The sequence below is a fragment of the Otolemur garnettii genome, unplaced genomic scaffold, assembly GCF_000181295.1.
Source record: "Otolemur garnettii isolate 467f Iridium unplaced genomic scaffold, OtoGar3 scaffold00032, whole genome shotgun sequence".
NCBI classification, from domain to species: Eukaryota; Metazoa; Chordata; class Mammalia; order Primates; family Galagidae; genus Otolemur; species Otolemur garnettii.
This window is the reverse complement of record NW_003852427.1, coordinates 13,336,828-13,350,889: the sequence shown is the minus strand read 5'-3', so window position 1 is coordinate 13,350,889 and position 14,062 is coordinate 13,336,828. Positions and strand designations below refer to the sequence as shown.

The following is a 14,062-nucleotide window of genomic DNA, read 5'->3' as shown; positions in this document are numbered from 1 at the left end:
TAGAACTTTCATTTGCAAAATGAATAACAGGGGCCTTTATATGTGTCCATATATGAGATAAATAACAAGATGCATTCAGCTGCAAGTAACAGAAACCCCAACTAAAACATCTTTACACAAAAGGGCTGTTTATTGTCTTCTCTAACTGGAAGTTCAGGGCTGGTTGATTCAGCAGCCTGCGGTTGTCACTGAGGACCCAAGTCTGTCCTTCCCTCTGTGCTCTTCTCATTGCTGTCTCCGATGTTAGGCTGGCAGTGAGGTGGGTATGGTAGTTCCTGGTCTCCTAGGCCTAGTAGTATCCCAAGAAAGAGGAGCAATCACCTCTCTGGTGTCTGTCTCTTAGAAGAGCAGCATTGTCCAAGACCCCCTCTAGCAGGCTTCCTTTCACCTCTTGCTGGCAGGAATCAGCTTACGTACCATTCCAGCAAGGGCATGAAAACATCCCTGGAGCAAAGAGTGAGTGAGGGCAACTTCCCCAACACCTGCTAGGTCAGGAGGGGCGGGTAGCTGGACAAATCAGGGCTTTGTTGGGTAAAAAGGGAGATGGTTGCTGGGTTAGCAATCAATAGTGTGTGATACACTTAGCAGGTTGAAATATATTACATGGCTTAAGGATTTATCTTCTTGTTTTTTAGGAAGGGGCATTGCCTTATTAATCTAGAGTATTCTTGGTAGCCACGCAATGCATTGGGAGTGAAAAAAAGTAAAAATCAGTTCTTCTACAGCCTTCATGTAGAAGCCTTTTCCTACATTTACATTAGGTTCCTAAATTCTTCTAATATCATCCAGCTTTACATATATACCTTTGTGACAGAGCAATTGGGTACATGGATGTAGTTGGTGTGTAACTCCAAGGAAGCCCCAGTCCTACAGAAATAGAGTCTGGAGGGATCTGGCTGCAGTTGTGCTGTGCAGTGGGCACTGTGTGGGGTGGGGTCTCAACACAATCGTAGTGTTGAAGACAGCCAAAGAGATTTGAACACCTTGGGGTATTATATACCAGCCTGTAATGTTTCACTAAAGATTTTGATTCCCACCCACGTTCCTCCGAGAAAATCCACTCTAGGAGAATGCTTCAGCATCATGGAGAGTGACCAGAGATGGGACGCCAGGGAATTGGTTGTGAAATGTGGACAATGTATAAAGAGACTTAGAAAACACTTCCCATACTTTGTTCTCCCTGAAAATTAGGATCCACAGGATGGGGCAGAAGGAAAAGGGCTGGTAGGTTAATATATTTCATATTTTTAGGGGCAAGACTATATTTTATTCATTTTTTTATGACTCCCACAAGTCCTAGAGCAATGCCCCACATGTCCGTGGTGTGAACCCAGAGTGAGAGAGCCAGGCAGTGGAGTTTTCTCTTATTTTCATTGTGGATAGTTAAGTGCGAACCAGTCTAGAAAGACAAGGCTCATATTTCTAAATGCTCCTTAGTCTGAGGGTTCCTAAGGCTATTTCCTCCCGCCTTCCTCTCCCCATTCTTCTCTCTCCCACAAACATCAAGCTGTCCACTGCACGTCAGGGCTCCGTGAGAGCTGTGTTGAAAGCTCTGCAAAGACAGGGACATCATAGCTTTAGGTGTGGGGCTTCTCACATGTGACACTTAACAGTACCGGTAACTGATTGACTACATAAAATTAGAGCAGCCTTCTTCACTTCCACTCCAGGGCACTTGTGACATTAGAGAAAGTTGCACTACAATTCTGCCTAAATGTTTTGGCTTATCTATGGGGGGAAGGTGAAGAATAGCTCAGAGTTTCTGCTCTAAACAGTCTCATTGCCTAGTTGGGGAGATAAAACCCAGGTCTGTGAAGCAGCACTGAACAATCTAAGTCTTTATAAAACTGGTCCCTAAAATATGTGGCTCAAACTATAAATGGTGTCAGAACGCAAACGTCAGGGAGCACAGACTCCCTCGGAGCAAAGGTTCCCACAGGTGGTACTCGAGGGGAACTTTGTGGGATAGAGGACATTTCAGGGATGAAGTCCATCATCCAAGTTCCATGGCAGGGTGTGTGTTGTTGGAGAGAGGTTGGGTCACAAGAGAGCAGGTCTGCACTGCTGTCACCACAGGTGCCCAGATCCCCAGATGGGAAGAAGTGCCAGGGGCATCCACACTCAAGTTTCTGCCCAGAGAAGGTGAGGCCACCAGCTGGCAAGGGGACAGATCTCAGAGAAGTGTCATGTGGGGTGGAGGGACCACAATCTGGCACCAAGGCTGTGTGCACATGTGCAGGGTGGGTGTCATCTTGCTGGAGCAGGCTGGCTCCTTCTCTCCACCGGGAAGCAGATCCTGGCTTCGTGGGATATTGTAAAGTGCCGCTTTGGGGTTCCTAAGCCAGGGCAGCTGGTTTCCTCTTTCCTCCTGTGCACATGTGCATTTTGTTGTATCCTGAATCTCAGTGCGGATGTAAAACAACCCCCTCGTTAGCATTGTCTTCCTATCAGCAGTGGTACTTTATCCGTCACCAAGTCACATATAATATTGTTCTGATGTACGTGAATCCCACGCTCCACATTTGAGTCAGCATATGGCTAAAATGCTGGGTAGTTATGTGGCTATCAAAAGCATTATCAGGCTCGAAGGGTAAGTGACCTCTGACAGATATGGAAGTTCCAGCTGCTGCCACTGAAGCAGAGGTGCACACCTGGGTGCATGGGTTTGTTCACCAGGCGTGCTGGGACACAGAGGTTTTCTCACTGGTCCTTATGATCTTGCAAGATGTAGATTTCTCTCAACCCTTGGGGCTTAGGGAGAAGTAGGGCCAAAGACTGTTGGCTAGTGTGTTAATCTGGATCCTCCCAGAAGCAAATGCCAGAAAGATTGGTTATACAAGAGATGTATTGGGGGAAACTCCTTTGAGAGAAAATGGAGAGTGAAACTCAAGATACAGAGATGGCTGTCAGACGTCGATGCCGTCCTGACTCCGGTGGGAAGAGTGAGAAAGGAAGGCTGAGTAGGGTATCTTGAGGCTGTGGTACTTAGCATGTGGCTCAAACTCAGTGGTGTGAGGACTCCAACGTCAGGGAGCACAGACTCCATTGGAGCGCAGGTTCCCACAGGTGGTCCTGGAGGGGGAACTTTGTAGGATGGAGAGTGTTTTAGGGGTGAAACTAAAGAAAGGTTTGGCAAGGCTGGTAGGGTGTACTTGAGCCAAGGTGGCCCTGAAGAGGAGTCCCTGTCTCCCTGCCTCCATATCCCTGCTGTGCCCAGTCATCAGCGGAGAGAAACTCTTTGGAAGCTTGGCCTCCGTGGGAATGTGGTGAAGGGTTCTAGAGCATAGAAGCTGAGATCCCTGGCCAAGGGCACTCCCCACAGTGGGAGATCTCCCCTGGAGGAGTATTTTCATGGCTGTTATGTCCGATCACCTGTGGCTGCAAGCAGCTTCCCCCATTCACTTCAGTGCCCTTCTTCTTAAAGGCAGGAACCAGAGCTGGTGCAGAGAGCCAGCAGGGCCATTTTGGTTTGGAGGATTTGTGCAAATTTAACGACAGGAGGTGCAAGGCTCTCACTGTTATGACTTGCTTTCCCTGCTTGGGACATTTTATGTGTATTTCCTGTTATTTCACTGAAAGCATTTTTTCAGAAACAAGTGGCTCGCCCATCGGGAACCGTGACTGATAGCAGCCTGGGTTCCTTCTATTCAGCCACCACGCAGATAGCGTCTCGCACTCTCCCTGCTGTACATTCCACTCCAGCAGAAAGAGCAGCAGCAGCCATGGTACTCGCTCAATAACTTTTAGGAAATGAATCCTTTCTAGGCAAAGAGTGTTGAAAAAGTGACGTTCTTATGCAAGCACCCTAAACCATGTGGAGCGTAGATGATAGATCTTCCCTTCTTTTTCCTGGTAGGTTTTACTGTAGTCCTTTGACAGTGCGTGGACGGTTGCCCACTGTTCTGTGGCAGATCGAGCACTCCGTGAAGGTTACATATCCATCACTTATCTTCTCTGTCTCACAGAGGTTAGGATACAATATTTCTGACAGCTTTGAAGAGGTGGGCCAAACCCTGACGCAAGAATCAGTAAGATAAAATATTCTTGAAAGAAATCTATTTTCATTCTCACCTCTCAGTCTGATTAGTTCTCCACATTGTTACCAAAAGGATAGTCCTTATGTCAAAATGCCATTGCCTTACTCTCCCGCCTTAAATCTTTCAGTAGTTCTACATTAGTATTGGATTAAAAATCAAAACTTCTCAGCATGACAGAGAAGCCTCTTTGTCACTTGGTCTCTGCCTCTGGTCTACCGTCCAGAATTTTCTCTCTCTTTCTCTCTGTCCATTTATTCTTTTCTTACCCCACCTGTGATTCCCTAAATGCACCAGATTTCCTAAATCTCTCTGTGTTTATATGTTGTATTTATTTGGTTCTTATGAGTGATTGCTGACATAGTAACACCAACACATCACTGACTTTAGACAGCAGAAGTCCGTTTTTCACTCACGTAACAGTTGGGTGAAGGGATTCCTGGTTGCTGGGTGGTTTTCCTCCATCTGATGTTTGAGGGACCCAGGCTCTTTTAGCCTGTGGCTCGGGCTCCCTTTAGGTACTTTGCTTCCTTCTCATTCAGCTGGGAAAAGAGAAGCACAAAACCTCTCCTACTTCTTCAGTGCTGTGGCCCAGAAGTGACACACACCACTTCTGCTTACATTCCATCGGTGAGGACTGACCAGATGTAGGACAGCCAGGAAATGTTTTCAGTGAAATAACAGGAAATAAATATGAACTGTTCACTGACACTCCCCAAGCAGGGAAAGTAAGTCTGTCAGAAGAGTGAGCGCCTTGTACCTAGCGTGGGTTGTCTCCTCTTTGTACCCCTGTAACAGAGTGCTTAGCGCCAGTCATAGCACGTGCCACACTGTGTTATAATTGTTCTCTTATGAATCTTCATGTATACAGACAAGATCCTGTAGGACTGGGACTGTATGTTTACTCTAAATCTATAAATGTCTGGCACAAAATATGTACCCAATAAATGTTTCATTAAACAAACAGCACATTATCAGATGACTGGAATCATGAAAGGGAGTTAAAAGTTTTAAAATTTGATATTTTAAAGAGTGAATGTGGATTATTTATTCTAAAATACACATATCAATCCCCACACTTGAAACTAACGGTGTTTAGGCCTTTGACATTCCTTTGATATTTGTTAATAGATCCATGTTATCACATCACCCGTGAGTATTCTAACAGAGGTTATAAAGTCAAGGATTGTTGCTTAGTGTTCAACTCTCTGTGAAAAGGAGTGATGCAGTATTAGAATGTATTTGGGTATAGATAAGCAGAAAGTGTACTCAAAATTGTTTGAAAAATTAGAGAATATGTTATGTCAGATAACAAGAAGTCTAGAATTAGGGTAGTCCTATAGCAGGTTGGTTGGTCAAGTAGCTCAGCAATTCGGGAACCAGGTCTGTCTGTATCTTGGTCCTACTGGCCTCAGTATATTGACTATGTCTTGAATTAAATCCCTTCATGGTCAAAAGATACCTACCAGCAGAAAAACAGAAGTATTATCATACTGACTGTCCTGAGAGAGAGAACAAGAACACCTCTCTCCCCAGTCATGAAATATAAGTGTTTCCTTTTTGTCTGAAGGGGCTAACTTAGATTTGTGCCGACCTGTAGATAGAATTCTGTCTCCTGACTGATTTGAGGAGTATTTTCTCAGGGCAAAGGTTTCCTGGAAGCACCTCGGTGGGTAAGAGAAGTAGGTATTGCTTCTCTCAAAAATGTGAAGACCTTGGGAAGAAAAACATGCTAATATATGATGAATATTCAACCCATAGTGCCCACTACAAACATTTTAACAACACATTCTATTCAACTGGTATTTATGGAAGAGTGAACAATTTTCTAAACCAGCCAATGACCCAGCCTTTTCTCTGCCACTTCTAAAGTTTTCAAATCATATATTTAAAAGCATCGAGTAAGGATTGTTTTAGATTACCTTCTTCCAGTACAATTATTTATTCTTTATTTAGGTCTCATAATGGGACTAATTTTACGATATGCAACAGCACCAACTGATATTGAAAGCGGAACTGTCTATGATTGTGGAAAACTGACCTTCAGTCCATCAACACTGCTGGTTAATATCACCAATCAAGTTCATGAGTATAAATACAAAAGGGAAATAAGCCAGCACAACATCAGTCCCCACCAAGGCAATGCTATACTCGAAAAGGTAAGGATCCTGTCTGGTCATGTATTTTTGTTTTTCAGTATAAATAATTGCGTTATTTATGGGTCTCTTACATAGAATACACACACACACAGCTACGTACACAGGGTGGCCATAAAGTGCATGATGCACGCTATTTTAAATTGCACATGAACTTTATGGCCACCCTGTACATGTCCTTTTCAATACACCACAGTATTGGGGCCATTTAGTTGACTAAAGAGTCAATCACTTGAATTATATTCCTATTATAAACTCAGTTTTCTGTATGTTTTTCTTAGAAGTTGGAAAAGTTTTTGATATAAGAGTTTTGCAAGCCACAGTTAAATTCAGTAAAAGAAAAAAATAATAAACATTTGCAACTCTGCCTTTCCTGATACTTGTTTCAAGTTCACACATGTTGTGCCAAGTTCCACTGTATATATTGCCCCCCCTAACTACTCAGTGCAAATCTCCCTTAAGCCAAGGGGAAGGGGAGGGGAATGAAAACATTTTCACTTGCAAACCTTAATCTAGCATGACTGGCTTTTGGCTCCCAACACAGAACACTGGCCACTTGGCTGTCCTCAAATACTGTGACATATAGTCAATCTTGAGATCTTGACTTCATCAGTTCAGTTAGTAAATCTTAGGTAGAAAAAGAAAAATGCATGAAATGACCCATCTTTTTATAATGGTTTTATTATTGTGCATTTGTGAATCGCTTCAATTTCTGGAAGTAAAATTTCCCTCCACTTTCAGCACTTGGTGTCAGAAATCAGGTGAAGTTACCTTTTGTGGCACCTTGTTAATCCTGGATCATTCTCTGGAATAAGTGAATTCTTGTTTAACAATACAAGCGTAGTCTAAGAAACAGGATCTCACAGTCTGATTTCAGATACTTTTAGGTCAGAACTAAGAAGAATTTCCTGGTTTTATAAAAGTCTATTTTTACACTTTTATCTCATATGGACTTACTTTTTAGGTTAAAATACACTTTTCCTTCCATTTTGAGAGGTTGGGGTGGTAGAGGAGTTATCTGGTCTGCTATTTTTCCTCATTCAAGATGAGTAATTTATAGTAATTTTTTCACATCAAATTGATTGCAATACTAGCCTAAATCAGACTTAGTTAAGAAAGTGAATTGAAACACACAGAAAACAAATACATACACTAGAACCTCCATAGTTAACCAGCCCCTATGTTGACCATGTCAGGTTGACCTAATTTTTATAGATGGGACATGTATGAATTACATGGATAAATACACCTGTATTTATCAGTACAGCAGGCGTAGGTCCTTCTGTTGACTATTTGCTAACCACTTTTTTTTTGTTTTTGAGATAGTCTTACTCTGTTACCCTTGGTAGAGTGCCACAGCATCCTATCTCACAGCAATTTCAAACTCTTGGGCTTGAGCAATCCTCTTGCCTCAGCATCCTCAATAACTGGGACTACAGGTGCCTGCCACAATGCCCAGATAATGTTTCTATTTTTAGTAGAGACAGGGTCTGGCTCTTGCTCCGGCTGTCCTTGAACTCCTGAGCTCAGACATCCTGCTGCCTTGGCTTCCCAGAGTGCTGGGATTACAGGTGTGAGCCACTGGGCCCAGCGTTGCTAACCAGTTTGTTACAGTCTTTGGGAAGTTGCCTTACAGAAGTTCTACTGTAATATCTCTGAAATAAATAGGAGCAAGTTCTAGATCTTTTTCTGGTTTGGATAACCTCTTCTTCCATATTTCTTTTTGTTCACGTGGTAATAGAAAGTCAAATGGTCCTTTAACCATTTGGATCTGTGTGAAGAAAGCATGTGGAATTTAACCCATTTCTTTGGGGAGAGACTTGTTCTGGATGCTCCCTCAGTCCCTTTCTCCCTTGTACTGTAAAATTTTGGGATTTTCCAAAAATTTTATCTTCCTGTGATATGTGGGTCACGGGAAGAAGTGGGTTTTTTAGTTGAATTATTTTTAACATTCTTCATGAATGTAAGTTTGGATTATTTAACTGACTGTTCTTGTTGTAAAATCTTGTCATGTGTATAAAAATAAAAAAGGTCACAAATTTAAAAAAAGGAAATAAAATTATCTGCCCTAAAATAAATAAATTTTTAAAATCACCTTTTAGCAACACAGGATTGCAATTAAAATATACCATTGGTTAGTACTCGGGCATAAATTCAGTATTTTCTCCTCACTTTCCTAGCCATTTTTAGCTGCATTTCTACATTGCACTATTCCTTCAAACAGTCTGACCACTGCCCCTCCCAAAGATGCTGATAATTATTTTTGTTGCTGTAGCAATTTTATTCTTTAACAGGATTGCCAATAGACGCTGGATTAGAAATTTTGTTATTGAATTATTGACATATTTATTCCTTTATTGGCAGCCAAAGTCCAATGTTAGCTTTTGAAAAACTAACATAGAGATAGAGAAAATGTCTAAGTTGCTGGCCCCCATCGTCTTTTGCAGTGGATGGATTATGAGCTCTGTACATAAAATGTTCAATTGACCTCAAATGGCTCAGGTATTTTCTGGATAAACTCCTAAATCATGTGACCCATTACGGCACAATCACCATTTGTTGTTTCAAGCCTCCGGGGTTGGCAATAGGTGACTTAGCACACGGAGTGAGTTCTTTCCTCATCGATGGTGAATACTAGGACGTCTGTGGGTGCACTCACTATATTAGACTACTTTCAAGGGAAAGGATCCTGTTTATAAATGGATAGGGTATGTCTTAATACACATTCGTTGCTTATGTGCCAATGTTTGGGGACTTTACTTGGTTTGCAAAAATGAACAATCCGCTGCCTGGATTCCTTACTCTCAGTTCTCCGCTGCATACCACTTTCCTATCAACTAATCAATCGATGTATGTGTAGGTTAGATGCCGAGGAAGGTCCATTCATTGGAAGGCTTATAAGGAGGCAACATGTAGTGATGGTTAAAGAAATTCAGAATCAGACAGATTTGCGACCCCTTCCTTCATAAGTTCCTGAAATGTCCCAACCCCAACTTTTTACTTGTGAAGTGGGGAGAATAAAACCTGTTTTATAGGCTAGTTGTAATGTTTAAATGAGATGATATGGAATAGGAGATGATGTGCTGACTAATGGGGGGCTTTGCACCGCGTTGTTATCACGGCCACTGCTCCAGCACTGCAGCCTCACGGCCGCCTCCTCCACCTCCAACCATGAGCTACATTGCTACTCCTAAGCAATGGCTGAGTGCTTACTATATGCCAGGAATTAATAAAACGTGCATTTTATGTATTTGCTTACATTCACTTGGGGAGTTAAAACCAATGTTTAATATAATATATATCTGTATATGATTCAGTTCCAAGCTATATCATATGGTACATAAGGACTTTAAAACTACAGATACCTGAGCTTGTTTGGGAGGCTTCCTGGAGGAGGTGGCACTTGAGAAGGGTGCATGTGGTTTGGACAGGCAGTAAGAATTGAGCTCAGAATGGAGATTATGGAAGGGTTGGTTGGAAGGTGAGAATACAGTATGTGATTACCTAGATAAGAAGGGAAGAGGGCTTTGTGGAGGGACTGGATGCTTGGGAATAACAGAAACATCTTAATGTATAGAAAAATGTTATGAGAAAACTCTAAGATTCTAGGAATTCAAACCTAGATGAAAGAATATGAGACGGGGGAGATGTCTCAGGGTAGTTAAAAGGGGAAAGAAGATTTGAGGGAGGAGATGAATGGGTAAAAATGACCCTGGATCTGCATATACAGATCACCTAATTTAGAGCAAGAAAAATATCTGACCTCATTCAGCAGAACCTTGTCATTTGATAGATAAGCAAAACAAAAATTTAAGCATTAAAATAGATTTAGATCCATGGTTCCTAAACTATTTGCACTTTGCAATCATTTGGAAGCTTCAAAAAGTCTTGAAGCCTGTGTTCCACCTTTGGAGTGTATGACTGTTTTAGGGAGTAGCTTGAGCAGGACTTTTAGACAATCACCAAGTTGATTCTAATGGGCAGACAAGTTTGGGATTTCATCCTACTGCGAGATCAGGTAAAAATGATGAGGAGAGAGATGCTACTCTCAGGTCTCTTTCCCTCATCCCCACCGCTGCAGATCTACCATCCCCATTTATCCTCAGGACACCTGCATGTCATTCCTTTTGCCTAAAATGGTCTTACTTTCACCCTTCAAATATCAGCTTCCTTTCTATCCTATTCAAATCTTGGCTTGAAATACCATCTCTTCAGGGAGGGCTCGCCCCTGAATTTTCTCACACTACATCTTCTCTCTCTCTCATTTCATAGTATTTAACACCATCTGAAATTACATGTGTACTTCCTTGTTTTTGTTTATTATCATTATAACATTATTTATTTTCTACTAGCCTCCAAATTCACAAAGGCAGGGACCCTGCCTCTTTTATTGCCAATGCATCCTTAAAGCCCATCCTGGTGCCTCACGCGAATAGCTGCAAAATAAACACTTGGTGCTCTGCCAAGCTCTCAGGTTAATTCAATTATTCATTCATTCATTTGCCTATATCTAGAGAAATATACAGTATTTGAAAATTAAAATCTTGAAGTTGGTAGAATTGTAGTGTCTTGGATGCTTAATGCTTGAAGAAACCTGAGGTATTCTCTAATCTTAATTGTACATATACAGATAATAAATTAATGTTCAGAGAAATTACATAGTGGGTCTAGGTTCCTACCACCAGTAAGAGCAGAGTAAGAACCAAGACTTAGAGCACTTGACTCTGAGTCCCAGGTGGTTTATTGTACCGCACGCCACTGGACAAGGTCTCTGAGAGGGTCCATTGACAGGGAAGGGCAGGGTGCCTGGGGCTGAGAACCAGGGAACTTCATAGGCACTTCATAGGTCACTTCATGACCAGTGGTAGGAAGAGTTGGTCAGAGTTCCAGAAAAGATCCAGCTCCACAGAATCACAGAAGCTACCAGGGTGGCCCTAGTGGGTCCTTTTCCTTTGTGGTACATATTAAAGGGAGTATTTGGCCTTAATTTCTAAAAGTTATAGGATTTGAGTTTTACTCTTAGTTTAGAAGAATGTAGTTTAGAGGCTTACATGACATTCCTGACTTCAGGATTTGGAGAGGCTGGAATGATTTCTTATGCTGGGTAATCGCCTCTTGGAAGATATTATAACAGCACATGTATTTTTGGGATGGCTACACATTGATATGCTTGGAAAGAGAAAAGGCTTGATGGCTCCATGAGTTCCTTCCAATGAGAGGGTATAAGACTGGAAAGTATAAGAGCTGTTGGCATTTATATAAGCAGCAATGTACTGAGGTTTTATGCCGTGTGTAAACACATAAAGATTTCAGGAAATGCCATATGCTAAACTTGTGTTTCTCATGTTTGACACAGATAAAACTGTAGAAAGGAAAAGATGTTTTCCCTTAAAGACTAGTGAAAACAATATTCTTCTAAATATTAGGATCAGATGATGAACTCAAAGCAATCTTCTGAGAGGATAAAACCAGACCATGTTGCTCTGTGTCTATCTGGCCTATTTCTAATACCATTTCTCAAATTATTTTGTGCATGCCAGACACCCTTAACTAGTTTTAATCCTATGGGTCCTGTACATTATTATACAATGGTCCAGATTGCAAATGTTTATTTGTTGTTATTCTTAAATGCAATATTTAGGAATCTCAAGGTGTTTATAAGTATTTTTGAATTTTATAGGAATAGGAAGTTCAAAACTTGCTTTTGAAAAGCAGATGACAGGAGAACTTTATCCTTCCTGCTTTCACTCATTTATTCTTTCAATACAATTAAACTGAAAAAGTCCCATCAGTTTCAATACTGAGATAAGATGTGATCTTAAGGAGTTTACTAGTCAATCAGAGAAAAACATAATATGCAAATAAATAAATAGGTGACACTAAAGCCAGGTATCAAAGGAGTAGGCCAAGAACCACAGGCACTCGGAAAAGGACAACATGTCTTCCGTTAGAGGTGATAGGAAGGATTGCAAAGAGAGGCAGTCAACTGACTGTGGTGGTGGTGGTATGTGTGGTGTGTGGGGGTGGAGAGGATTCTGGGCAGAGGGAAAAACATGATGTGGAAGTGGGGAAAGAGATTGTTGTGACCTGCTTCCCAGCCCGTTTCCCTCCCCCTCCTTCCCACTCCCCAGAGTCGACTCTGGGAACAAGGCAAGTCCCTCCTCCCCCCAGGGTGGCTGAGAATGTGCTTCCCAGCCACATTCCCAGGCTCCTTCCCCCTGGGGTTGCCAAGAACAAGCTTCAGAACAAGGAGGAAAAGTCCCAAGTTTCACAAAACCCCCAAGTTCTCAGTAGATGAACAATGGTGGAAAACTCACGGAGACTTGATTAATTACTGTAACCATTGTGATATGAGACGCATCCATTGTCAACCAAAGCTGTATTAATCATTGTTACATTACTGTAACCATTGCTCTATCCATGACTACCCGAGCTTTAACCCCACTTAACCAGCCACATTTCACATATGTAATATGCTTGCATAAAACCTATAAAAAGTAACTCACCCCCCTACTTTGCTGCTGACTGCCTCTTAAAGCAGCAGCCCCTGCGGCAGATAAAATGGGGGTCTGACTCTATCTTTTCAGGTCATGGGGGTACCACAAGATAGAATATTCCAGGAAAGGGAAACATTTCTAAATATGTGTATAGTTGAAGTCCAGAAGACCAATGAAACATGGTGCTAGAAATGAAGGCAGATCTGATCACAGAAACCCCTGACTGCCAGTTGGAGTCATATCCACTCTGTTTGCAGGCAGTGGAATAGTGTCATCTTGACAAAGCAAAGGTGTGGTTGGGCTGTCATGCACAGGATAGAGCATGATAGCAAAGAGACAGATGAATCTTAAACTTGGATTGTGACCAAGGGGCACCAAGGGGCAGATGGAAGAAAAACAAGGAAGGAAGGCTACTAGGGCTTGGCTCAGCTGGACAGGAGAAGGAAGAGAGAAAACAGCTTGGTTTGCTGCCCTAGTCTCGGGGATTCACAGAAGGGTGGTAGGGCAGAAATGTGGGCTTGGAGTTAGAAGGATTTGGTTTGTAGGAGGAAAATCACAAATATGGTTTAAAACTAACAAGTAAATGAATCAATCGATTTCATCATTAATTTATTCACAGTGATTTAGCACATTATGTGTTTACAATATTGAGTTGGAAGGGTCAGAGGGTCATTCAGCTGAAAAGGTCAGCTGTCAACCCAGTTAAATTTATACTTCCTATCATTCATACATCTGTTGACCACAATGTAAAAAGTTAAAGGAAACTACACAGTGAAAATTCTGCGAAGTCTTCACTTCCTATATGACAAGTGACACTATCACTTGACAAAGGAAGCTATTTTGAAGTTAGTGACCCTGCTGCTGAGCAATTATTCCTGTCCATTGTTTCAGCAAAGAGAATTGCCAAGCTGTAAATAAGTCATCAGAGCTCGTACAATTATATTGGTAATATCGTATATTTTAGAAATACTTTAAGGAAGCCCTTATAGAAACAGCTAATCACATGACTTTTGAAAGTAATTCCATTTTTTGCAACATTAAATAAATAAATGCAATCCTTCCTTTTTTTTCTCACTGTCCAACTTTTCCTAATGGTGGTTTTAATTTTTTGTGGTTCTGTTTGAATTCCCCAGATATTTATTTGTCAATTATTTTGTACTTTCTGGTATTTTATGTAACTTGATGCTTCTAGCTGCAGAGGCACAGGGGACAGCTCTTACCATAACAGGAACAGTCTGACCAGAGAGAGTCCCTGGACAATGAGATAAATACGTACGCATGTAGGAGTGGGACGTGCTTGGGGAAGATAAAGAAAAGGCTGGAAAGAAATGTCCTTTAAAACTTTTCTGGGCACACTGAAAGAAAGCAAGCAAAC

At 41.7% G+C, this 14,062-nt stretch overlaps 1 protein-coding gene across 1 annotated transcript in view; it reads left to right on the top strand.

Moving 5' to 3' along the window:
* Nucleotides 1–14,062, top strand: part of SLC9A9 (solute carrier family 9 member A9) — a 574,234-nt gene that overhangs the window by 10,140 nt on the left and 550,032 nt on the right. Inside the window, exons 2-3 of the mRNA XM_023512997.1 lie at nucleotides 5,991–6,193; nucleotides 11,242–11,249. Coding sequence (XP_023368765.1) covers nucleotides 5,991–6,193; nucleotides 11,242–11,249 — 211 coding nt within the window. The remainder of the gene's footprint in view (nucleotides 1–5,990; nucleotides 6,194–11,241; nucleotides 11,250–14,062) is intronic.